Source organism: Enhydra lutris, unplaced genomic scaffold (assembly GCF_002288905.1).
Source record: "Enhydra lutris kenyoni isolate GAN:26980312 unplaced genomic scaffold, ASM228890v2 scaffoldscaffold36, whole genome shotgun sequence".
NCBI lineage: Eukaryota > Metazoa > Chordata > Mammalia > Carnivora > Mustelidae > Enhydra > Enhydra lutris.
Genome location: NW_019154120.1, coordinates 803034 through 829576, shown reverse-complemented (window position 1 = coordinate 829576; position 26543 = coordinate 803034). Strand labels below are relative to the sequence as shown.

Below are 26543 nucleotides of genomic sequence, written 5' to 3'. Positions count from 1 at the left end.
TTTATTTATTTGACAGAGAGAGACACAGTGAGAGAGGAAACAAAAACAGGAGGAGTGGCAGACGGAGAAGCAGGCTCCCCGCTGAGCAGGGAGCCTAATGCAGGGCTCTGTCCCAGGACCCTGGATCATGACCTGAGCAGAAGGCAGACTTCTAATGACTGTGCCACTCTGACGCCCATCCTTACTCTTTTTTAATCTAAGCATTTATAGCTATTAATTTCCCCTTAGTACCACTTATGTTGTACCTCACAAGTTTTTGTGAGTTGTGCTTTCATTATCATTTGTCTCTAAGCATCTTTCAATTTCCTTTGTGATTTCTTCATAATCCATTGGTTGTTTTAAAGTGTTGTTGAATTTCCACAATTTTGTGAATTCTCTGTTAATGATTTCTAACTTTATCTCATTGTGGTTGGAGTAGATGTTTTGTATGATGATCTCTTGGGGCTTAGTTTGTAACATAAGGTCTATCAGGGGAAATGTTCCATGTGCACTTGAGAAGAATGTGTATCTGTTTTTGGGTGGAATATTCTGTATATCTGTTAAATCTAGTTGGCATATTTTGCTTAGTTTTCTATTTGCTTACTTCCATCTGGTTGTTCTAGCTGTAGTTGTGAGTGGATTTTCTATTTACTTACTTCTGTCTGCTTGTTCTAGCTGTAGTTGTTGAGGGGAAAAATAAGGTCTCTAACGATTACTATTGAGCTCTTTCTCCCTTCAATTCTGTCAGTTTTTGCTTCATATATGTTTATGGATTTTCATTAGATGCACAGTTGTTTATAATCATGTCTTCCTGCCTTACTGAACATTTAATTAATATATAATGTCTCTTATAACCTTTTTTGGTTTAACATTTCATTTGTCTGATATTAGTGTAGCCACACCTGCTCACTTTTGCTTACGATTCTCATGGACTGTTTCCTCCCACACGTTCACTTGCAAGCTCTCTGTGTGTTTGGGTCTACAGGGGGTCTCAGCATGTAGACAGTGTGCAGTGGGATCATGTATTTTTGTCCATTGTGTCAGTCTTTGTGTTTTGATTGTTGAGTTTAATTCATTGGTATTTAAGTAATTACTGAAAAGAAGGGACTTAACTTCTGTCATTGTTCAGTTTTTTCTATGTGCCTTTTAGGTTTTTTTTGTTTTTGTTTTGTTTTTTTTGTTTTTGGTCCCTCATTTCCTACATTAGCATCTTCTGTTGTGTTTTGTTAGTTTTTGTAGGGAAATGTTTAAATTTCTCATTTCCTTTTGTTATATTCTGTAGCTGTTTTCTTTGTGGTTACCATGGGACTTACATTTAACATTCTAAAGATATAGCACTCTTATTTGAATGGATACCAACTTAAGTTCAGTAACATACAAAGGCTCTGCTCCTTTACAGCTCTGTCCTCACCCCTTTTGTTTGCTGATGTCACACAGTTACATCTTTATACATTCTGTGCCTAAAAATGTAAACGAATAATTCTTTTAAATACACCAGCCTCTTAAATAATGTAGAAAACAAGATTTGGAGTTACAAACCAAAATTACAACAAGACTAGGGTTTTCTTATTCGTCTTTTACCTCACGGAGAGAGCAAGAATTGTAGTCACGAACCACTGTTCCGGTGAGACTTGCTTTATAGTTGTCTGTGTACTGCGGTTCTTGAGGTCTTTGCTCCCCATGTGGTTTGAGTCACCCGCAGGACTCCCTGTAGCAGTTCTCGGAGGAAAGGTCTAGTGGCCACGTACCCTCTTAGCTTTTGTTTGTCTGGGAATGTCCTGATTTTACCCTGAGTTTGGAAGGATGATACTGCTGGCTATAGAATTACTTGGCTGATGTGGGTGTTTCTTTGTTTGTTTGTTTGTTTATTTGTTTTTGAGTGTTTTGAATATATTAGCACACGGCCTCCTGGCCACCCGTATTCCTAATGAAACATTTGCATATAACCTTATTGGGGATCCCTCCTATGGGATGGTGTGCTGCTTTCCTACTGCTTTCAAGAGTCTCTTTTTGTGTTTTGTCTTTTATTTTTTTAAAAGATTTATTTATTTTAGAGAGCACTTGAGGGGGAGGGGTGGAGGGAGAATAAGAGAATATCGAGCAGACTCCACACTGAGTGTGGAGTCCAACGCAGGGGTCAGTCTTACAACACTGAGGTCATGACCTGAGCGGAAACAAGAGTCCAGACACCTAACTGACTGAGCCACCCCACTACACTTGTTTTTGTCTTTTATTTATATATATATTTATATATATATATTTATATATATATATATATATATATATATGTTTTTTTGTTTTTTTGACAGAGATCAGAAGTAGGCAGAGAGGCAGGCAGAGAGAGGAGGAGGCAGGCTCCCTGCTGAGCAGAGAGCCCGATGTGGGGCTCAATCCCAGGACCCTGAGATCATGACCTGAGCCGAAGGCAGAGGCTTAACCCACTGAGCCACCCAGGCGCCCTCGTCTTTGTCTTTTAAAACTCGTATTACGTGGCTCTCTGTGGGTCTCGGAGCTCATCTTCCTGGACTTGGTTGAGCTTCCTCACTGTTCACATGCGCGTCTTTCATCAGATTTGGGGTGTTTTCATCCATTACTTCTTCACATCTTCTCTCTGCCCTTTTCACTCTGGCTTCCCTTTCCGGGACTCCCACAACACGTACATTGGTTAGTACCCTACTGTCTTGCACTCCCTCAGACCCTTTTAATTTTCCTCCACCTGTTTCCATTCTGTTTCCCAGACTTGGTCGTCTCCTTGTTCTGTGTTCAGGTTTGCTGGTTCTTCTGCGTCGTTAGATCTGCCTTGAATCTCTTCAGGGAAATTTTCACTTCAGTCATCGTAATTCTCAGCTCTTGACTTTCTTCTGGTTTCTGTTTAGGTTTTCTATCTCCTTATTCATATTTATGTTTTGTTCACATATTTTTTGCTTGACATTCTCCACATCTTCATTTCTTTAAACATCCTTAATACTTTCCTTTTAATGTCTTTGTCTAGTGTATCTGACATCATGTCTTTTTCAGGGGTGGTTTCTGTTGATTTATAATTTTCCTTTCACACTTTTTTGGGTGTTTTTTTTAATGCCTCATTATTGTTGAACACTTTCTTTTTTTCTCTTTTAGTATAATAACGTGGTAACTCTAGAATTCAGTTCTCTCTCTTCCTCAGGGTTGGCTGGGGTTTTAGTCATTATATTGATTCGTTGATTTTTTTATTATTATAGGCTGTCGTTGTGCTGGGTTATCAGTCTGAGGTGTACATTTAATGTCTCCTCAGGTCTTGTCTGAGCCTTTCCGTGGGCACGCACAGTCCCTTCCTAATTCCCACCTAAGCAGCTGTTTCTGAATGTCCTAATGTGTGGCTCCCAAAAGGGAGCCAAGGGGGCCCTTGCCCTTTCAATGCCCTTGGTGTCGCTAGAGCTGGAGCTGGAGGGGTGGCAGCGGTGGCCGCCAGGCTCGGTGTCGGCACCTGTGTGATGGGAAGCCACCGTCAGTGTCAGAGCGTAGACCCTGCTACTGGGAGGACAGGTCCTTGCCCACCTGGCATCTGCAGGCTGTTCCAGAAACACGTGCACAGCTGCCTGCAGCGTGGCCGGGTGGCTGCGACCGTGCTGAGAGCTCGGAGAGACCCAAACTGACGACTTCCCCTGGACAGTGGCAGGCTTCGGCAGACCCCACGGTCCCCAAAGAGTCCCATCAGACAGTCTGCCCCTGGGGTCGTTGCCCGGGTGGGGAGAGATTCCTGGTGCTCCCTGCTCTGCCCTCTTCCCAGCATCCTCTGTCTAAATTCCCTTGTTTTTCACCTTCATTCCGCAGTGCGGCTTCCCTGCTCACTCGCTGAATCCAGCTCGTACACTTGTTTCTATCACTGCACGTACCTGAAGTGAAAAAGGTTGCTAACTTGCTATTTTTCCCCTTCTCTCTCTGCGAACAGGAAGACTGCGACCCACCCGTCCATGAGAGTCTCAGCATAGAAAACACACTGTGGGCAAGCACCATTGTCGCATCAGGTACGAGACACGTTCTCTCACTAGCACCAGCTCTCACATCTAGGTGCTCTGTGTAGTGGAGTGCCTGTGCACATGGTGTCTGAAAATCCTGCCCTGCGTTACCAGGGCCCTTACCCTGAGGGCTGAGTCCTAGGCAAGCTCGGGCTGTGGGCTGTGGGCTATGGTGGCAAGGAGCGAGACGCAGAGCAGCTTGGGGGCTTCTGCTGGTTCTGATTCTCGGCAGACTTCTCAGTGTCCCTCACTCGGAGGTGGCACAGCGCAATTGGGGAGGGAAGTGGTGGTCCTTGGGGGATCTTCCCACTCCTCAGTCACCCAGGAGAGTTCTGAAGAGGTCACTGAGCTGGGTTTGTCTGTCGGGGAGAAAAGTACCCAACGAGATGGGGGCTTTGGGAGGTATTTCATGTTGGGCCTTTGGAGACCAGAGTAAAGCTTCTTAATTTTCTTCCGAGTGACACTGGGGGATGTTGCAGTATTTCTACTGTCTGAACGGGGTGGGGGTGGTGACCTAAAGACACATTTTGGGAAGTAGATTCTCTGGGAGGTATTGAAATCTAAATGATGCTCAGCTTCGCAGAGACTGGTTGACTTAGTACTGGTAACCAGGGGAGAAACTTAGCAGCCGGGAGCCTGGGGGATGCTGGTGAGGGTTGGAAGGCTGGGGGACGTTCAGGGTAGGGCTGCCTGTCTTCTCAATCTGTGGCCCAGCACCCGCAGCCTTCTGTCTCGGAGTTCGGCGGCTCTTCTGATCCCTCCGCAGGCCAGGTGCCGCTGAATGCCCAGGCCTGGGCGCTCGGGGGAAGGACAGCTTATTGAGGCGAGGCCAGTGCTTTACCCTCTGCCAAGTGCCACGGGGAAGTACAGGTGCCCCCAGAGCAAAGAAGCCAAAATCCTTACCCGGCCCGAGCTCACGGGAGGACCAAGCAGGGGCTCCGGGGGGTGCAGGGCCAGGCTGGATTTGGGAGCTCACCAGCAGCTGTGTTGAGGGCCTTGCCGCTGTGGGCGGGGGACGCTGGTGCCGGGGCCTCGGGCCCCGGAAGGGAAGGGCAGAGCAGTGCTGGGCACGCGGGGGCCATGGGGCCTGTGTGCACAGTAGCGTGTGCACTACCCTGTGGGGGTCCGCGTGTGTACCTTTTAGGGACTAGAGGATGCGAGGGAACGTAGTTTTATACTAATGTTTTCTATGTTTAAGAAAAAGCTTGATGGCAAAAAGGACAATTCTAATAGAAATTGAGGCATTTTGTGATTTTTGTACTGATGGTTTTTAAAATTTCTCAAACTAAAGAGAAAGAGAAGTAAGGAGAACACACCAAGGAGAGAGTCGGAGGGAGCAGGCCAGGTCTTGGGCTGTGTAGACCCCAGGAAAGAGACACTCGCTGTGCCTGAGGGGTCACTGTGGACAGGGCACTGCTGCCAGGAGAAGTCCCAGTCTCGTCTGGTGCTTCCTCCTTGCTGCTGTTCTGGGTCACAGGCCCGTGTGGTGCTGTCGCCGGTATCCTCCCTGTGCCGGCCCCCTGTTCACAGGGCCACACAGCCAGGCTGTCGCAGGATCAGGATTTCATCCAGAGGGCTGTCCTCAAAGGCTGTCACCCTTCAGCCTTTAGTATTTCATCATTTATAGGAAAATATTTAAAACATTCTGTAAATACGCTGATGCTTGGTCACAGACTTCACATTTTCCATGTCTACGGCTGTATTCTGTTTTGTTTCCATCATAATGAAGAAGCTTTTTCAAAAATGTTTTATTTGTGATCTTTTTGCTCCCTGTGTATTAAATGTTGCTACTGATCCCCAGTGCTATCGATCTGTGGCCTCTCTCCTCGCAGAGACAGAAGCCCCTGAGTGGAAGGCTTCCGTGATGCCCTTGATAACTCCCCGAACACACCACTCCTGTCCTGTCCTCCACTCTCCGGGTGACCTGGACGCGTGGTAGCTCCTGGTTGCATACGTGGGCAGAGCAGACACGAATCTAGGTGTCACATAGGCTCGCCACGCTGACAACTGTTTCTGACTCCCTCGTGCGTAGAATTCAGTTAGCCCACTGGGCCTGTGTTCCAAGAACGGATTTCTACTGCTCCAAAACCATCCGTTCAAAAAAATTTAAATAAGACACTTCTAATTTTAATTTGTGTTTGGACATTTTAAAAATGCAAGCTGTTTTCATTAATTTTAAATATTTTAATACATACCTACCTTTTATTTAAAAACCTTAATAATTTAAAAACCTTAATAGATTCTGCATATTATCAAACCGCTGTGCTCAAGCAATGTTTGAAAGACCTTGGGTTTCTAGGAGTTACTTAAGGTCTCATATCTTCTTTATACTTGATTGTAAGTTGAGAAAGAAAGACCAGAATTTTTTAAAATCTTATTTTTTAAATGATAGGTGTCCACTGAATTCAGGTTGCCTCCTAGGTAAAGTGAACTTGGGCCTTCCTCCCTTGTCCTGGGGTTCTGAGTGTGTGGGAACGAGGGCTCATGTTAGCACTACAGAGGACCAAGGACCAAGGGTCCCTGAAGAGGGACAGACACAGCTGCTTGTGGTGCCTCCATCTTCCTCCCCGTGTTGGTCTGTGAGCGCCATTCTTCCAAGAGCAGAGTCCATGACAAGAGTGTTCTGATCTTCAACTACCAAGAGCCAGGAAGCAGAGATGTTCCTTCTCGAGCAGGGCTGCTGGGCGCGTGTGCCCACGGCAGAGACCCCCTCTAGAGTGGGGGCGCGTGTGCGGACGTGGTGGATCCCCCAAAGCAAGGCTGCTGGGCGTGTGTGCTCACGGGGGTCCAGGCTGACCCCTCTAGAGTGAGGGCCTATGTGTAGACAGGGGTCCAGGACGGGTACTGCTTGTGATAAATAAAGAAGATGAGAGTAAACACTTGGACACTTTCACAAAGCAGTTTGATGAAATAATTTAATGTTGAAAAAATTGGGCTATACATATGCTTTTGGGTTTTTGTGTTTCATCTCCTTCGGTGAGGTGCGGCACGGTATTTCACGAGACCAGTCCTCGTGACAGCGTAGAAACTTTGAAGTCACGCCTTTTGCTGTAGTGGGATGGTTTGTGAGGCTCCTGCTGCGCAGCGGGGCTGGACGGGCAGCGGGAAGGCGGGAGAGCCCGTGTCCCACTGCAGCCCGCGAGGGGCCCGACCTTGAGAGCTCGGCCGCGCGGCGCTGGCGGTGGGCGGGGGCGGCGGCAGTTGGCGCAGGCGCAGCGGGAGGCGCAGGGGCAGGCAGCCCTGCGGGAGGAGGGTGCAGGGCGCGGGGGGCGGCGCCCAGGCCTGGTGCAGGGCGCAGTGGCAGTCTGTGTCCCCCGTGCAGTCTCTCTGGGTCGCTCTGCTGAGGCGAGCCGCCGCGTTTGTGGGGCCGTCGTGCGCTCGTGTTCCAGCCGAGCCTGGGCTTTGTCGGGCCGGGCCGAGGAGGGCGCTTTGTGCCCAGGAGCCGGCCGGTGCCCGTGCGACAGGAAATCCCTTGGTTGGTTGCGAGCTCTTAGGCCGTCGGTCCGTCTCCGACGTGTTATCTCTGTCCGACTCTCGGAGGAACGCGCTGCCGTTCGCTCCCAGGTCTTCTTTTGGACGTGAGCGGGGGAGCCCTCGGCCGTCTCTCTGCCTTCCGGGCGGAGCGCTCAGCCTTGCCGCCCGGATGCGCCCCTGAGTCCGAACGGTCGGAGGGCCAGGCAGGCGCTGCGCACCGGCCGGCCTGGGACTCAGGAAACGGGCCGACTCCGAGAGAAACGCTCAGTTCTGAGTGCTCCGAGCGCCCTTTGTGGTGCGGCTCGGGTGATCCCATAACACAGATGGCGCCTTGCGAGACGCCGGCGGGCGGCGCGGGAAGCTCCGGGCGCGCTCCGTCCGCTGCTCTGCCCGCGCTGTGCTCCGCGCTGTGCTCCGCGCGGCCCGACGGTCGCACGCGTCTGAGCGCGAGTGCGCTGCTCCGGTCCAGTCGCAGATCGCGCTTTGGGTACTTGCGACTGTAACGCCAACCCAGAATCAGCACTGCTCGTCGTTTGTCTGGGTTTCAGGACAGTGTTTTCCAGCCTGATCACGTTTTATTTATTTATTTTTTTAAATATTTTATTTATTTATTTGACAGACAGAGATCACAAGTAGGCAGAGAGGCAGGCAGAGATAGAGGAGGAAGCAGGCTCCCCACTGAGCAGAGAGCCCGATGCGGGGCTCGATCCCAGGACCCTGGGATCATGACCTGAGCCGAAGGCAGAGGCTTAACCCACTGAGCCACCCAGGCGCCCCCTGATCACGTTTTAAGTCTTTTCTGAGACTCTTTGCTCTGCTCCTATTAAAAGTGATTTTGTAGTTTATCTTGTTTTGTACTTCTTTAATATTAGTGAGCTTACTTAACATGAGACACTCGTATATCCTGTTGAAGTGTAGTCGGCAGAGTAGGAAGAAAACCCTGACGCAGTCGGAGCTACGGTATTGCTCCAGCGGCTCGAGAACTGCTGCCGTGTTTGTCGTGGGCGTCCTCTGTAGGCTGAGGTCACTGCAGAGTGCGTGCTTTCCTGTCATCCGGGGCGGACCCATCGTCTGCGGGTTTGTTTGGACAGTGATCTAGAAAGGTAGCGTCCGCACAGTTTGGGCCGCCTTCCGGGCTGGAGGGGCTGCTCTGCTTCCAAGAGGCTCAGGAAGTTCAACCGCACAGCTCTGCCAGCCGCACACGATTAACAAGGGGAGAAGAAAGGAGATGCTTATTTTGAAAGAAACATGTGTCACCTCTGCGGGGTGACTGCTGAGCAGCCCTCTAGCACCTCCCTGTCTTCCTGAACATTCCATGGGTGAAACTGTTCATTATCTAATGCGTGTAATTTGCAGCTCTCTGTTCATACAAATCCAGATCCATTGCTAGGATTACCTTTATTCCGTGGTCCTGACTTACGACGCACTGAATTGCACACATTGCACTAATGTGACATCAGAGTTTTTGTCGAACCGTTAACAGTGAATTCTGCAGCGCTGTTGGTCTTCAGGAGTGCATGGATGTGATCATCTTTGATCGTTTCTCATCAGAATTTATGGAAACTAGGAGTCTAGACTATGCATAGCTACAGTTTAGAACAGACTTCTGTGGTTTCTAATTTGACATCACAGAGGTGAGAGCCTCTGAGCCTTTGTGACCCAAGGGCTGTTCCGGCTGTTTTCATCTTTTACCTGAAGTCCGAGACGCGCACACACTTACAAAACCAGACTTTAGGAGACATGAGTTAAAAAGGCTAGTTACATCTAAATTCAGCATCAGATATTAGTGATGTAACTGTCCCTCATTGTTTTAATTGTATACGAGCTGAAATGTCCACAGAGGCTCGCAGACCCAGCAGTGCTCGACTGTGTCGCTTGGGGACGGTGGCTCCGCAGGGGTAGGGCTGCTCTGAAGGCCCCGGCATGTGTCCGAGGACTTGAGGACGCAGCGTCCCTGCACTTACCTGCGGGGCTGCCCACGAGGACCAGCGAGCGGTGTCAGCCTTTCTCCTGACGGCGAGAAGATTGTTAGTCCATTTCCTGACGTTGTACGTAGGGAAATTTGTACGGCTTAAGAAATCATTTGAGTTCCTGGGAGTTTATTTTGAAAGTTGGGATTAGACTTTCTTGAACAAGCTAAACTAAATGTGCTGTGAGATAAATTTATGTAAAAGTGAGTAGTGAATAATATTCTCCCTCAAGACTTTGATGAGGGAGTGTTCTCTCTGCTCACCCTTTGAGGCATCTCTGTAAGCACCGCTCTCGTGTTTTCGCAGGTACTGTAATAGGTGTTGTCATTTATACTGGAAAAGAGACTCGGAGTGTAATGAACACATCCAATCCAAAAAATAAGGTAGGCTAGATGAAGGGGCAGCTGCTTTAATGACCGATTTTCCCTTCCAGTAAGAAAGTACGTGCGGTTCTGAAGAGCCTGTTCGTGACCTAAACCAGACTTTGAAAAGTGCTGGTGGCCTCGGGTCTGAATTCTCTGTATTTAATGTGACAGCATGCTCATACTGAAGAACTTCCAGAAGTATCTTTTCTTGGTCAATCAAAGTTTCTATATCTCTTAAGTTTTCTTTGTTGGATATACCATTTGCCCATAATTCGATACTTAGTTGTGGTCTCTTCTTTTCGGTTTACTTATTTTATAATTTGTACTCTTTTTTTATGTTGACGGCTTATTTAAAAAAAAAAGAATCTATATTAATATTTAATAGTATTTGATGGTGTGACATTGTTGAACTTATTTCATTTAAGTTATTTTCATTTCATAAGCATGTTGAAAACAGATTTTAGTTTTAAAGACTGCTTGATTAAATCCCTAAATTAATCATATTTCTGTTACACTCCTGAAACCGTCGTTTGCACAGGCAGCAAGTGTACACAAGTTACATAGTCAGTTTGAATTCTCCGTTGCTGTTACTTGGTTAACACATTTTGTGCGGTCAAGTCACAGAGAGTGCTCATGTCCACTTTATGAGAAGTCTTTTTAACTGTGCATTTTACTCTTTATTTGAAATGTACCTGAGCTGCATCTAAGTAGCACAGAAGAAGCACTGCCACGCATTCAGGACTTGCTTTGTGAGTAACTAATACCTTTTGTAGGAAGTTTTATTGCTGAGCAGAGGAAATGAAGTAAATCTTTGAAAAGATATTTTTAAAGACAAAATGCATTCTATTTTTTCCAGCTAAATACTGTTTCAAAAACCAGTTAGCCCTCCTGGCGTCGGGAAAGTGGCCCTTACAGAGGTGCTCTGGGGCGTGTCGTGTCTGGAGGGCGTCCTTACCCCCGCCAGGGCGCGGCTCCTCCCAGCGGGGCTGACGAAGAGGCGTTCGTTGGACTCCAGATGTCTGTGTGTGACACGTTTACTCAAGTGAAAGACCGTTTCGTCAGTATAAGTTCTGCTGTGATAACAGGGAAAACGGTGCGCGTCGATGTGTACTACAACCTCGGGCTCATCCGGGGAGACCGAATGTACCGCAGGTTATTACTTTCCAGTAGAGTTAGATGTATTTAAAAATGAATTATTAAACAAATTATTGACAGTTACATGCATATCTGTTGGTATGTGTTCTGTAAAGTACAGCGATTGTTTTCTTTACGAAGCAGAACTAGAATGTTCTACTGATGCATGTACAGGTTGTAGGTACGCTTTGTTTCTTAATCATTCCTAGTCATTTTGCTTTTAGGATGACTGTGAGGGTAAATTTAAATATTAAATTTTAAAATCTCAAAAGTTACCCTGTCATGTAACACAGCTCCTGTGTCCTCCTGCCTCACGCTTCAGGACAGCTTCCTTTCTGCCCCCTCCCATCGTCTGTGTCGCACATCCCCGTTGTGCACACGCTTTTGGTTTTGGCTGCCATGCTCTTCCCCTTGGGGGTGGACACGGTTGGGCGACCTTTCTGCAGTGTGTACCGGTGGTGAAGAACTTCGGCCTGGGGCTTTGCTGCGCGGCCAGAGTCCGGGCAGTGCTGCCGGCCAGCTCTGTGATACTGGGCAAATGGCTTGCTTCTGCGTCTTACCGCTCAGCACCTCTTACCCAGCATTACTGTCTTCCTGTACCGTGAAGTGTGCCTTGAGAGTGAGTGCCCTGAAAACACTCAGCGTATACCTAGCTGTGCAGGCACCCCGCTCCCGCTGCCCCGCCAGGTGGCCTGGATGTGCTTGTGCCCCAGTCAGCAGTCCTCCCTCCCTCCTGTAAAAAAAAAAAAAAAAAAAAAAAAAAAAACCAAGCTTGGCAATGTCCTTGGTGTTAACATAGCATACCTTAATAGGAAGGGTATCTTTGACTTTTTGCAGAGCTGGATTCAGAGCCTCTCTCTGCCGCTTCTCAGCCTCACGGGTGGCACAAACATGCTCTTCCGCTGGCTGGCGCCTTCCTGGTGCTGCCGTCAGACCTCCCTGCCAGGTGGGACTCCTTGTGACAGAGACAGCTGAGGCCCAGGCAGAGCCTGACGCGTGGCAGTTGCTGCGTGAAGTACTTGGTCTGTGACTTCGTGAATCTGCACCACTGCGCTCGGAGGGAACGGCGGCATCTGGTTCTGGAGCCGGGGACGTTGTGGCGCAGGGGTCTGTGCTTATCGCGGGGGGGCTGCTTTCTCTGTGGAAGCGCTGTGGGTCAGGGAGAGCCACTTCTGTAAATTCAGGAGTGCTTCCAGGAGAAGAATGAAATCTCTAAATCTGCATACCTTATTAAATCTTCCCAAGTGTCAAGTGTCAGATTCATAAGAAAAAAATTCGGGAAACATTATAAGCTACAGTGGCCAAAAAGTCACAGGTGTAATATATCTAGGGGAAGTACTGTGTATGTTGAATGAGAAGATTATGTGGTGTTTGAATCCCGAAAGAGGGAAAGGAGGACAGAAAACGTTACTTGCTGTCAGACATTACATGAAGACGACATCTCGGTGTCCTTCAGTAGGTGACTAAACCAGCGAACCTTTGGACTTCAGAGAAGGCCCCTGGACACAAAAAGGAGGCATTTCAGAGGGAAAGCAGATAATTTCCCTGAGTTTGCCTTCTTTAGAGAAGCTCACCATTCCTCAGACTCCGTTCCGTGGTGTGTGGAGGGCAGCGACGGACTCGGCGATGGGGAGACATGTCGCTGTGGAGTTCACGACAGCAAAGGAATTGGGGCTGGAAATCTGTATTTGTGAACGAGTCCTCTCTAAGTCATGCTGTGGTACAAATTGCCCTAAAAACTGCAGTGGCTTTACTACAACAGAGACTGCTTTTCTCCTCAGTGTGTGTCTGATGTGTGGGCGGGCGCGCTGCGCATCACTGTCCCTCAGGGAGCCCTGCTGGACACGTGCCTCCAGGACCGCTGGGTACGAAGACGCAGGCGGGAGGGTTACATACCGAATGGCTCAGGCCACCCTTCCTTGGCCAGAGCAAGGAATAGCCTCATGGAAGGTGAAGGAGTCAGAAAGGGGCAGGCTGAGCCCCAGTGCGGAAGGTGGGAAAGGGGAATATTCAATGACTTAGGGCCATGGGTACCCCGTCGTGGTCATCGATGAGAGTTCCCAGGCCTTTTATGTACCGTAAGAGCCAAAACAAAACAGGAGCGGACTAGAGCCCTCCCCAGTGTGGGCACGGGGCTGAAGCGGAGGAGGAGGAGGCAGGAAGGACGGTCGTAGCCCGGGGGGAGGCCTGCAGTGCACCGGCGCTGCAGAGGTCGGTGGGGAGAAAAATGGAGAGAGACGAGTGGATTTAGCGACAGGAATCATTGTCTGTAATTGTTGTGGGGGACCAGATGCAGAAGCAGTTGGGGATACCGGGGGTGAGGGGAAGGCCCGTGCGGCCAAGACTCGGGAGGGAGCCCAGCGTACCAGGTCGGCCGCGGGGATGCAGGCAGAGGGTCTAACTGGTTTTGTTTGTTTCTGATGAGAAAATGGTAAAATTTCATGCTTTCCATAATTTATAAAGGAGAAGCTGTCGTCTGTGGAAGGATGAGTCTTAGGGGCGTCCCGCGGCCACTTTGGATCCCTGGAGAGAAGATTCCGTTGTCAGCGTGGAAGAGCTGCCGTGTGCAGTAGCGCACGGCCCCGTGGCCCTGGACACATGTGGACCGTCCTCAGTCCGCCAGCCAGTGTCTCTCGCTTCGTAGCGCGTCCATGGCCCGCCTTCCCTGGAGCGTGGGGAGAAGGTCGTGCTCATTTGTGCCACGTCTGTGCGCTTCCGGGACGCAAACACTCCTGGAGGAGCAGCGCTGAGCGGCGGTGGAGAAGCGAATGATGACTGTCACTCCGGGACAGGGATGCACAGTGCGGCCGGCAGGAGCTGGAGAGGGTTGGCCCAAGAGTTCACCTCCTGTTCTCGAGCTGTGTCGAGCTGTGTGAAGGCCCCCACTGCTGCTGGATTCTCCCTTTCGTAGCAGAGCCCATCAGGGGCGTGGGGCTCTCTCGGGCCGATGTTCGGGAGCCCCAGAGCAGAAGCAGAGACGTGGACAGAGAAGTGGTTGCGCCAGAGTGACTGGTGGTGGGGCAGGTGGGCCACAGCCACAGCCGCCTGCAGGTGCTCACAGGTGGCACTGCTAGACGTCACAGCCTGCCTGTGGGGCCCCTGTCTCCCCCCTGGGAAAACACCAGCCGTCCCTGCGGGTTGGGGGATGTGAGTGTGACTTCCCCTGGAGGCCAGAGGTGTTCACCAGCACCTGTACCCTTCAGATACCCTCCTGGGGCTGAGTAAGGGGATGTGCGCCATTTAAGCAGTCGCTGGTTGCTTCGAGAAACCTGTTTTTAAACTTGTCGTTCGGCCCATCTCGCTTCCCAAGCCTTCATTTGGGCATTTCTCCTTTTGTCTTCAGTTGGTCTGCTTTGTTCTTCTGTTGCTGCTTGTCAGAAAGTAAACGTTACACAGAAAAGTGAGGCGGAAATATGATGGCGCGTCTCATATTCTCCTGCGGCGACAGACGCCCCCACTTGTCGCCAGCGCGCATTTTAAATAGATGGAGGCAGTCTCTGTAGCTGCTGCCGTTGCCGCCTGTCTCCCTCTGCAACGCTCTCTGTCCACACGGCCCCGTCTTGTGGCCCCGCTGAGTGGCCTGGGGCTGGCGACATCAGCGTCACCACCGCCTGCGCAGGGGCTGCCCCCGGGTGTCTCTCCTCCACCTCCTGAGTCGGAAACAGAGGGTTGGGACACATACTGATAACCGAGAGCCTCCGCCTCCGTCGTGGCCATGACGGTCTGAGACGGAAGAGCCTTCGTAGGCAGCTGGACTCCGCTGGGGCCAGGGTCGCTGACCGGCCAGCGATGCCCCTGCGTGAACTCGCGCTTCCAGAGTGGGCCTTGGAATCTGAGGTGATGATTTTATAGAATCAGAACGTACAGCTTTAAGCTTATTGACAAGGGTTTATCAGGACACTCTCTAAGACGTAGCACGCTTTATCCTGTCCTGGGGGTCAGTACCGAATTCTATGATGTTGTTCAGTGGAGGAGAGTCCTGAGACGCAGGCCATTTCCTGAGGCTCTTTTTCAGGACGAGAATGTGCGCCTCCAGCGTCCCTACAGGCACGAGGCAGGGACACGGGGTCCACCCGGTCTGAAATTTCTATCTTAAAACTTCGAACAAACCGAAAGTTCTTATTACTAAGCAGTTACTTTTATAATAATATTTGGTGAAAGTTTAAATTATAAGGAATACAGCTTGAGTAATGGGCTGTTTTATAAAACCTAGCTTGAGATATATTTAATAAGATGATACTTGATTACATTTAAGAGGGAAAAATTCTTACAGGAGGTTGAGAAAAATCAATTGTGACAGGCTGCCATTTTCATGCCATTCATAATAATAAGTTGCTCAGAGCAAGAGCATCAAGGATGAAATGGTAATACAGACGGCTTCAAGCGGTTATTGTAATCCCTTGGGCATATTGATTTGTGTTTCTAATAAAAAGATGCTTTCAAACGTCTCACTGACAGGTGATATGTGCCATTATGTGAATTAGAGCTACTTCTTGTTCTCTGAATTGTCGTAAAGGCATTTTCAGATAACAGAACAAAATAGAATCAGCTGTGCTGTATTTTGCAGGGTGAAATATCAAGGCTGTGCTGGAGAACAGCTTTCTTATTTTAAAAAGGACAAATTATTAATATTTTAAAAAGTTGTGTTGACTTTTATTAAGATGTTACCAAAGAATAACTTAGTTCTCTTTTTTCTTGTGGTTGCGTGCAATCGTAGCACCCCTTAATTTTTCTAATAGTTGTCTTCTTGAGAAATAAGATATCTCTGGGTTTAAATATGTGTTTAGAAATGTGACTGTGTACCCCGTGCAAGTGCCTTTGCTGTGGGATTCAGCAGCGTGGTCCATCTCCATAGGCAGTGAGGCTGCGGGAGTGCCGGGTTGGGATGACTGTTAGTAATAGTGACAAATCGCAGTGTTTGAAAGCCTCATCAGGAAAAGCTCAACGAGAGGAACAAGCGCCCAAGAGCGTAGTTGGGCGGCGTGCTGGCGGGACCCAGGGCAGCTCTCGGGGTTAGGGCAAGCACACGCCCACCTTTGCTGCACTGCTGTGAGCGTGCACTTCCGTATTACAGCTGTTCACAATTGAAAGTTGTGTCTTCATCAGCAGTGTGAATGTAAATAGACTTATGATTTCAGGAAAGCAATAAAGAGGCAAAATGCTAAATGGTTAGAAAGCAGCCCTAACGATAACATCTGGGACGTAATGCTCTATCAGAGTGTGCAGCGGATAGCTACACCGGAAAACCTGGATTTAGTCCCTAAGTTCCTTTTAAATATGAATTTGATTATAAAGCAGGTGTTCTAAGCAGGGGCATGAGGATATTTATTTTTTAAAATAATTACTTTGTATCGCTAAAGCACTTAGTGCTACATAAAGTTCTGGTGAGGCGGCCTTGTGAATTACTTGTTGCTTAAGTGGTGAGCTTGTGGCCCCCTTAAGTTCTTTATAATCACAGTCTTAACAGACAAGTGCAGGGGCCCCTGGATGGCTCAGCTGGTTCAGTGTCTGACTCTCGATTTCGGCTCAGCTTGTGATCTCAGGATCCTGGGATCGAGCCCCGAGTCAGCGGGGAATCTGCTTGGGATTCTCTCTCCCCTCCCCCGACTCCCTCCCTCGTGCCCTTTCTCTCTAAATCAGTAAATAAATCTTCTAAAAATGAAAAGTATAATTTATTCAAGAAGCAAATAAATGTTTTCATAATTGTCTTTTTTTTGAAATCCTTGTTTCCTTACTCTGAGGCCATGAGAACTGTTAGAAATTTGTGGAAGTGTGATGCCTTGCTGACCATGATGTCTGCATCTGACTTAGTGTGAGCCCACAGAGCTGAGTACTTCCCATCACCAGATTATCCCGAAGCCTTTTTTGGTGGAAGCCATTTTGGACAGATGAGAGACAGGGTCTGGAATATCTAGTAGGATCGAGAGTAAGGAGAAAGACCAGTTTTAAAACTTGGCCAGGAATTGGAGGAAGGTGGAGTGTGGGTGATGATGGTGTGAGTGGAGACAGGAGAAGGGGATAGTGAGATCTTTCTGTTCCTTTGAGATTCCCAGAGTTGGTATCTTCCCAGGAGGGTGGTGGTGGGTCTGAGTGGTACAGACCCGTGCTGGGGCTGTGCATACAGGGGCCTCCCGTGGCCATCGTGGATCAGAAACAGGTTGTGTGTATGGGTATGGGTTCAGAAGCAGACTTTCCTGGGAGAAAATTGCAAGCCGGGGCAGCTAGAAGGGAAGGTCACTGGTCTCCTTACTGTGTCTTGGGAAGGTCTGCTGTGCAGGGTGGTCACTCCCGCCTTCCCCCGTGTCTCTTCCTCCTTAGAGAAGAAGCTGGTCCAAGATTGGGGCGGGGTGGAGGGACATCAACTAGCCGGCACTTGGCAGGCAGGTGCGGTGCTCTCCTAGGGGCCGTGGCTGGGGTGTGGAGAGCCAGCCCCATGCTGGCCACCGTGGCAGTGTCAGGCCTCTGGCGTATCGGCCACCACGTGTGCTGAATGATTGGATGGTTTTCTTAAGGAACTGATCGTTTTGTTCCCCTCCACAGTTATTTTTTCTAAGCGACAATTTTATTAAAAATATTCCTCAGAAGCAAATCTTAAAACATCTGGTTTCAACGTAATTGTTTTCTCATACATCTGAGAACATACTCCGAATGCTGCTGGTTTTAAGTTTGATTTGTCGACGTTAGAGCAGCAACTGTGCCGGTTTCTCCTTTAGAGCGGCGTTAACTAAAACATGTGTATGATAAATTTAACATGAAATCAAATGGTTTTCTTTTCTCCTATGTGATTAACAGTGTCAGCTAGTAATTACGTTTTGTAAAACTTTAAAATATATCGTGTGTGTGCGCGCGTGTGCGTGCGAGCTCTCCCACTGTGAGGAACCGTTGACTGCCTGGGATTGCTTGCCGAGGGGCCGTCACCCGCAGCAGGCAGCTCGGAAAGGCTTGTTTTTGAGCCGTGTAAGACCGTCGAAACCGTAACTTTCTTGAGGCCTTGAGTCAGAATGACATTTTTGAGCACAGGACACACACAGTTCCGCGGGGTAAGTTACACATCAGACATTCCTTTTTCTCAACGTGAAGTCAGCATGCCAGTGTATTTCTAAATAGTATTTTCAAAAGGCAGTAGGAAAAGTTTCAGGTGAGCCCCAGATATCCTCTGAAAAGGTTAGCCCCGTCCTCCAGAGAACAGAGCCTTCCAGCGGCAAAGCTTTAGTGAGTATTAGTTGAAATACTTAACCGTTTGATGTTTTTAAATGCTGGGAGTGGGTGACATCATGGGAGGAGTGCTGCCCCAGGTGGGGGGTGGGGGTGAGGCCTCGGGGTGTGAGGTGACCAGGACGCACAGGGCCTGCGGGGTGCTAGGTGTTTCACGTGTTGTCAGCGCTCCCACCCTAGTGACTGACGCTGCTTCGTGACGGACGCTGGGCTCGTCGGTGCAGCGGGCCGGCCGGGGGTGCTGTTTGGTCGGTGGGTTTGAGTGTGACGACCCTTCAGAAGACCAGTGTCCTGTGTTCCTGGCGAAGGAGGGCGCGCTGGTAAATGACAGACCGACAGGGACAGCAAGGTGCCGAAGGTGCTAGGAGAGGCTTCCTGTCAGCTGGGCGCCTGCATTAACTGGCTTTTTCGCCCCATTAACACTTCTGAGTTTTTAAACAACCAAGACATTGTAACAGACAGAACTATTACGCTACTTTTTGATTATAAATCTTAGTTTTTGAAGCACATGTAGTTCATAAAATTTTTACTTTCCAAAACAGGTAGAGAAGAGGAATTGTTTGGAGTGCAGAATTTGTAAAAAATTTCACCCTGATAATTTAGAGATTTTTAAATGATCCATTTTTTAAAAATAAATAAAAAATAAAAAAGGGGCTCCTGGGTGGCTCAGTCGGTTAAGCGTCCGCCTTCGGCTCAGGTCATGATCCTAGGGTCCCGGGATCAGTGTCCCAGCTCGGCGAAGAGTCTGTTTCTCCCTCTGCCCCTCCCACTCTCTCTCTCTCTCTTTCAAATAATAAAAAAAAAAAATGATTTATTTTTACAGATACACAGCAGTGTGGGTAGAATTTTGAAAATAGTTATTGTCTAAGCTGCCCGTCGCTGTTTCCATTGTGGGTCCTCTAGCAGGAGATGAGTCATAAAAATTCAGCTGAGTTGAAGATGTGTGTGTGCGTGTGCATGCTGCGGGAGCGGCTGGCACCCCAGTGTGCTGGTGGCTGGAGTGCTAGGCTCTCGTCGTCATCTTCCCTTGCCCCTGTGCCCTCCAGCCTCCCCACCCCTGCTCCCACACAGCTGGCCAGCCCTCCCCCCCACCTCCCTTGGGAGGCACCCCTGTGCAGGCGCTGCTGCTAAGCCCTCACCCACACAGCTCAGACAGCTGCTGTCCTGTTTGTGCTCAGTATCTCCCACCCGATGTACCCGTGCTCACAGAGTGCAGATCAGTTGAGCTTAGTTTCTTGCCCAAGGCCGTCCCAGGGCCCTGTTTCTTGCAGGGCAAACATGCACCTCTGCTGCAGCCAGAGGCCCTGACCTCTCTCAGGCCTTTCTTGAGGGCTCCGCACCCCCGCCCCCCACCTGCTCGCTGCCTAGCCCAGAGGCTCCCCTTTGCTTCTGTGTTCACCAGGCTTCAGTGGCCCTGCTCGCTTAGCCTTCTCGGGCAGCCTCAGAGTTCCCGGCATGGACCCTGAGCTCCGAGGAGAGAGGGAACGAGATCCCGCTGACTCGCCTGTCCGCCGCCTCAGGGAACCTTCTTGGCCACAGCGATTGGTCACACTTGTATTTCGGGTGCCCTGCCTGGTGCACATGCTTATCAAACTGGTTGAACAAAGGCGTGAACGTGAGTAACTGTTGGTGTACGTGTCTGCCTCTTCTACACATTTTCAACTCTCCAGAGGCAGAAGCTGGACCTTGTTCTCTTCCTGCAGTCCAGGCTTCTCAGACATAATCAGTGTGGGGCAGCTTACTTAGCACCGAAGAAGGGTATCAGGATGATCGGCCTGAAAGTTATGTGGTGTCTCTGTGGGGGACGGGGCCCCCCTGTGTTAAACACCGGAGACTGGAGATGCTGTCTTGGGTGGTAGAGTGTCTGGCAGTACGCGGGGAGTGAGGGACTGGGGGGTACGGGGGGGTGGTCTACAGGGTCGGGGGCGCATCTGTGCAGCACTTGTGCTCCAGATACGACAGTCAGCACGCACTGCACTGTCTTCGTTGATTGTGCTGTTCGGTTTGCTCCCGGCATTACTGTCCGCCTGTTACGTCCGTGATGGATGCTCATACTGTCCCTGTGGCCTGTGGGAGCGCGTTCAGCCCCGTGTCTGTGTCCCATTGTTATAAAGCCATCGTTTAGAGATATTGGGAAAATTGGGCAGCCACATGCACAAGAATGAAACTGGACCGTTCTCTCACACCGCACACAAAAACAGACTCAAAATGGATGAAAGACGTAAATGTGAAACAGGAGTCCATCACAGTCTTAGAAGAGAGTGCCAGCAGCGACCTCTCAGGCCTCAGCTGCAGCAGCTTCTTGCTAGACGTGTCTCCAAAGGTAAGGGAGACAGAGGCACAAGTGAACTGTTGGGAGTTCATGAAGATAAAAAGCTTCTGCACAGCAAAGTAAGCAAAACTAAAATGCAGCCTCCGGAATGGGAGAAGATATTTGGGTATCTTACCAGATAACGGGTCTGATTCCAAGATCTGTAAGGAGCTTGTCAAACACAACACCCGAAAGCAAAAGAATTCAGTCAAGAAATGGGCAGAAGACGAGAACAGACATTTCTGCAAAGCAGACATCCAGATGGCCAACAGACACATGAAAAAAGGCTCCGCATCACTCGGCATCAGCGAAATACAAATCAAAACCACAAGGAGATCCCACCTCACACCAGTCAGAATGGCTAAAATTAACAAGTCAGGAAACGATAGAAGTTGGCGAGGATGTGAAGAAAGGGGAACCCTCCTACACTGTCCACAATAGCCAAACTATGGAAGGAGCCCAGATGTCCATCGACACACGAACGGGTAAAGAAGATGTGGTGTGTGTATATACAGTGGAATACTACGCAGCCATCAGAAATGAAATCTTGCCATTTGCAATTATGTAGATGGAACCAAGAGGGAATTATGCTAAGCAAAATAAGTCAGTTAGAGAAAGACAGTTATCATAGGATTTCATTCTTATGTGGAATTTAGAAATGAAACAGAATCCTAGGGGAAGGGAAGAAAAAATAAAACAAGACAAAATCACACAAATCATAAGCGACTCTTAACTATAGAAAACAAACAGGGTGGCTGGGGTGACTGGGGGCGGGCATTAGGGCACGTGATGGCATGAGCACTGGGTATTGTAGGCGACTGATGAGTCACCTCTACTCCTGAAGCTCATAATACGGTATATTGTAACTGAATCAAACTTAAATTTAAAAAATGAAAATAAATAAATAAATAAATAAAAATACTGTTTTTTCTTTCTGCTACAAAGAGATGTTCCAGAGTCATCTTGTGCCTTCTTTGCCCCTGCCCTGGGGTCACAGAGTGGTATTTGGAGGTCAGAGGGGACCTGGGTGTGCTCGCCGCTGTTGAGATGGGCCGTGTCCAGGCCCAGGCATTGGACGGAGTAAGGAGACAGATGGAAGCACGACAGAAGACAGACAGATGGACGCATGTGTGCTCAGACGCACACCGTGAAGCCTAATTTTATTTATGTCGATTGAACACTGCGAGTTCCGACACACTTGCTGGTCTCGTTTTCCTCCTCTGCGGTGAGAAACGTGGTTACTCTTGCCCTTGGCGCGTTGACTTCTCTGATCGGCCACACTGGTCAGCTGCACCTCTTTGCTCCTGTTGGGCTCCGGCGTCTGGGCCCGGCCGTGTTTGCTGTGTCCTTCCTCGGGGGCTCGCAGCCAGCCCTGCCCCGGGCACCGGCACGTGGACTGTGTCGATAAGGGACGCGTCCAGGTGCGCATCCTCCAGTTCTGTTTCATTCCGCTTCGGTGAGGCTCCGACCATGGCTGATGCTTCGGAGACCTCAGCCGGAGCTCACAGCGAGTCGAGACGGACGCACGAAGCGTTCAGCAGATGCCGATTGAAAATGAGTCGGTTGTGGAGAGCCGGTGAGAGACGTCTTGAATACGTAGAGCCTCACCCTGGAAGAGCCTTTAGGTGAGTGTGGAATAGTGTTTGTCTTTAAGAGACTTACGAGGAAGCGAGGTCTGAACCCGCTTGGTCTCTTTGAGTGTTACATACGATGCTTCCCTGCTGTTTTATCGGTCACACATCTGTGGTCACGGGCCGCTCTGCCAGAGTGTGACCATGTTCCTGCTGGGGAGCCTCCTCTCTGGAGAGCTCTGAGCAGACACAGGTGCCGAGGCCCGATTCTCCGTGTGGACTCGGGCTCCCCGCACAGCTGTCCGTGGGACGCCGGGCAAAGACACTGGGAATCAGTGTCCTCCGCTCGCTCCGTCTGCTCCTTCCTCCACAAGCAGAGCGCACTTAGTGGGACTGGCTTTTCGCATGTACTACTGCTTGGGATTTGGAACGAACACTGTCCTGAGAGAGATTTTAACCAAAAGAGGGAGGTCGTCATGGGTACATTCATCTTCTGTCTCTTGCCCTGCATTTTACAGAGAGCACAGCTCAGTAAGTAGTGACTTGTTCTAGCTGTGAGTTGCTGTGCTGACATTAAGGATTTTAAAAAAAAAATATTCCAAATTAAGTGACTTCAGAGGTCATGAACAGAGTCAGGAAGCGAGGCCTGGCACTCAGACGGATGTCTTCAGCCGCAGAGCTGGAGTCCTGCGGACTCTGCCATTGGTACTGATGCTCAGGAGACAAGGAGCACCCACTCCCCATCCTCGTGGGAAGGCTCCCAGCCCACGCCATGCTCCGGAGAGCCAGTGGTTGGCCGAGTGGCGAGCTGGACCCCCTCCCGCTACTGTAGACAGACGTATGCACGGGAAGAAAGGAGACAGATGTGACCTGACCTCATCAAGGGCCTTAACCTGCGGAAATGAGCGGCTTGTGTAGGATACAATTTAGAGAAGGATTTATTTTGTTTTGGTTGAATATTTAGTCATTCAAACAACAGTCTTCTTAAGTTAAAGTCAATAATTTGTTTTTTTATTACAATGACAAAAATTGTTTCATAGCCTTAAGACACAGGCATGGTCTGAAACACACAACATAGAAAACAGGATTTTCATAATGGACCAATTTAATATGTTTTTAATTCCAAACAATATAAAGAAAAACGACTACTTCCAAGTTTTAATTTCGGGCTAAGATGACGCCTTTGTTCCGTACTTCAGATAAATGCGGATGGCATTGCAGTGGCTCGGTCGCGGGCGAATGTGCTCCCTTTGCCTTCTTCGCAGTCAGGTCAGGTGACTATGGATTGTACACTGGATTCTGGAAGAAAATCAGATGGAGACGTTTCCTCACATTCTTTAATTAGTCATCACTCTTCGAGATCTGTTGTCGAGCCTTGGCTTTCTGCCTCAAGAATCATTAACTTTTGGGGTGCCTGGGTGGCTCAGTGGGTTAAAGCCTCTGCCTCCAGCTCGGGTCATGATCCCAGGGTCCTGGGATCGAGCCCCGCATCGGGCTCTCTGCTCAGTGGTGAGCCTGCTTCCCCCTGTCTCTGTCTCTGCCTGCCTCTCTGCCTACTTGTGATGTCTCTGTCAAATAAATAAATAAAATTTAAAAAAAAAGAAGAAGAATCATTAACTCTTCTAAAGACATATGTGGTTGCTAGTTAACCCACACCAGTAAATAAATAAATGGGCTCTTGGACATTTTAAAGTATCCATGTGATTGCACAATTCCACTTACTACACACTTTAAGTCACTTTTAAGGATGTGTCACCTGCTGGGTTGCAGCTTGTGTTCTGATTCTGGTTTCGTGCGGAAATAGCACACTGCAGAGAAGAGGGCGCGCAGCCTGGCTCTGGCTTCACAGTCAGATCCACTCTGCTCTGGAGAGACCGTTCACGCGTGAGCTTTAAGGACAAAAGAATGATTTAGTCATTTCCCCTTGAAATCAGTGAAAGTCGCTCAACAAGTATGAAAACGTTCAGTCCTTTACTTGTTAACGCTGCAGCACTGCTTCTCAGAGTAAAATGGTCGGCGTTCCTCCGTCCTCTGTCACCCTAGGGTGGCGGGCGCCTCTTCCACGTGTCTATCCCGCGTCTGTTTGTCGTCCGATCTGAACTTCTCTGTTAGCTTGGTTGGGCGCACTTCGAGTTATCTGCTGCTGTTAGTAATTAATACGAAGTTGTTTCTGTTCATAAGCTTTTTTCCCTTCTTATGGGGCTGGGACAGAGAGGGAAGGAGAGTGCATGTGGGTGGCATGCTGAGCACAGAGCCCGGAGAGGAGCTCCGTCTCTCCACCCTACAGTCAGGACCTGAGCTGAAATCAGGAGTCGGACACTTAACCAGCTGAGCCACCCAGGCGCCCCCTTTTACAGCCTTTCGATAGCAATTCACCATATATGTTTCATACTAAGAAACTGAGTATAAATTCTGTGTTTTCTGTTATATCTTCACTGCTCTCCTCAGAATTACCTGGGAGGCTGGTAACTTGCTCCTTCATCCATCTGTGAACACTGGTTTTGTGCAGGTGCTTTTTAAGGCACAGGAAAACCATGGGGGCATAAACATCTGTCCCTGGAGGAGCTTGTCATCTGCTCAGTGGGAGACGCATTAACAGACCGTTTTCAAGGGGACTCGTCCCTTAGAGCCTCACTAGCCCTCTGGTGCCTGGGAGCACTGGAAACTGACCTTGACACACCTGGGGCTGGGAGGGAGGTGTGTGGCCTGGAGGGGGTCAGACTCGAGGATGGGGCAGGCAGAGACCCCGGGTGCGTAGGTCCCGGACCGGAGGTGATTCATCCCTCCTGTCACGTGTGGTTATGGAAGGAGGCGGCAAGAGCAGACCCTGAAGAAACAGCCATGGCCTTGGTCACACGGGGCCTCCTGTGCCACCATGCAGTGCTTGACCCATGTCCCAGGGCCAGAGGAAAGTGGGCTAAGTGCAGGGAGGTGTACGTGGCAGATCGCTCTGACGGCGGTGGAGGACTGGTTCAAAACGCAAGACGGACCATACACAAGGTCTGGTGAGACCGTTTCAGACAGCTCAGTGTCGTCTCTACAGCACGAAATTGAGGGAGTGCTCCCATGTGTTCTGTTTACAGTCCATGACCTGACACCTCATAAATGCTCAGAATGCAGTCAGAGGTGCGAGGAAACGAGGAATTTTTAAAATATTAATGGAAAGAAAAAATATGTCGCTTCGTGCTGAGCTTTTGAATTTTTAAATAGATTAAAACAAATTTGATAAGTCTTAAACGTGAGACTCGATTTGAAAGAGCTGTGAGCTCTTCAGATTCGAGAAGCCACGTCCTGCAGAAGCCATGGTGGGGTTTGTGGGTGAGCGGCAGAAAAGGCGGTGGCGCCGCCAGACCATCCCTCTGTAGACCTCCCACCGCAGCCTGCCCTGGAAGCCACGGGAGAGGAGCGGGAGGAGCAGCAAGGGGAGATGTGGGTGTGGAGGTCCTGCGTCGTGGAGCAGACGCCCCGTAGCACAGCTGTGGGACCAGGAGCAGCCACGGCCCCACGCAGGTACTGCCCAGGTGAGCCCTTCCCACGGGTGCTGCAGGCTTCAGAGCGGGGCCGGCCAGTCTCAGAAGTTCCCGCGCCGCCAGGAGGGGGCCGATGGGGGAGAAGAGCAGGCAAGTGACTTCTGTGGTGCTGACCACCGACCTGGGACTTCAGCACCCGGAGCCCCTGCCACGCACATAGCAGGCGGGGCCATGGGCTTCCCCATCCTCGGGTGCCACTAAACCCCTTTCCCCCATCCTGGATCTTAGATGTAGGGGTGGGGAGACAGAGTGGCAAAGGCCAGAATGCAGTTTGATTTAAATCTGAAACACTAATTATGATTTTAGGATGTGACCAGATTGTATTCTATTAGATTGAATATTCAGGATTTATCTTAGGAAAATAAAATTAAGCTTGGCTTATGTTCATTTAAGCTTCAGCCTATGTTCTCGACAGATGACACCCACTGCTCAAACCTTCCCAGATGTTGGCAATTTGAGGACTTTTGATACTTGCAGGAGAGAATTCTAGGTGTGGGCTAGGTAGGATGCTGTCCCTCCTGGTTAAGGTAGAGAGTTGACTGTTAGCTGGGATTGTGGGTGTAGAGACTGTTCTCATGGAAGCTGAGTAGGCTTGGGCCAAGGGTGACACCGTGGTCCTCCAAGAATTAGTATGGTCAGAGGAATAGAACCCACAAAAAAAGGGGCAAAGGTATGAGTTGGATCAGCGAGAGAAGAGTTGGAAGCCAGAGGGAGTGATCACTAATGTCAGTGTGACAGGCTAGAGCATACACATGGCTCTGACTTTGCAGGGCTCCAGTGACCTCCAGGGTGAGCAGGGAGGGAGGGGGATGAGGTGATAAGTATTGTCAGGCTGGTCATTTTTCCAGGACACAGCATGGCTGGTTCTGGGCCGGGCTCATAGCAAGGAAGAGATGGAAGATTTCAGAGAGACAAAGTCAGTCGAAGAAAATCCCAAAGGACACAGGAGGGTCTTCAGCAGAGAGGAGGGTGTCCTTGAAGTGGATGAGGGACATCCCA

General features: G+C 49.6%; 1 protein-coding gene across 4 annotated transcripts in view; it reads left to right on the top strand.

Annotated features, from left to right (window-relative positions):
- LOC111154218 (ATPase phospholipid transporting 9B (putative)) overlaps window positions 1-26543 on the top strand; it is a 227591-nt gene that overhangs the window by 104167 nt on the left and 96881 nt on the right. For all 4 annotated transcript variants that reach the window (XM_022513694.1, XM_022513693.1, XM_022513696.1 and 1 more), the window contains 2 exons: window positions 3908-3983; window positions 9725-9801. In XM_022513694.1, the coding sequence (XP_022369402.1) occupies window positions 3908-3983; window positions 9725-9801 (153 nt within the window). The remainder of the gene's footprint in view (window positions 1-3907; window positions 3984-9724; window positions 9802-26543) is intronic.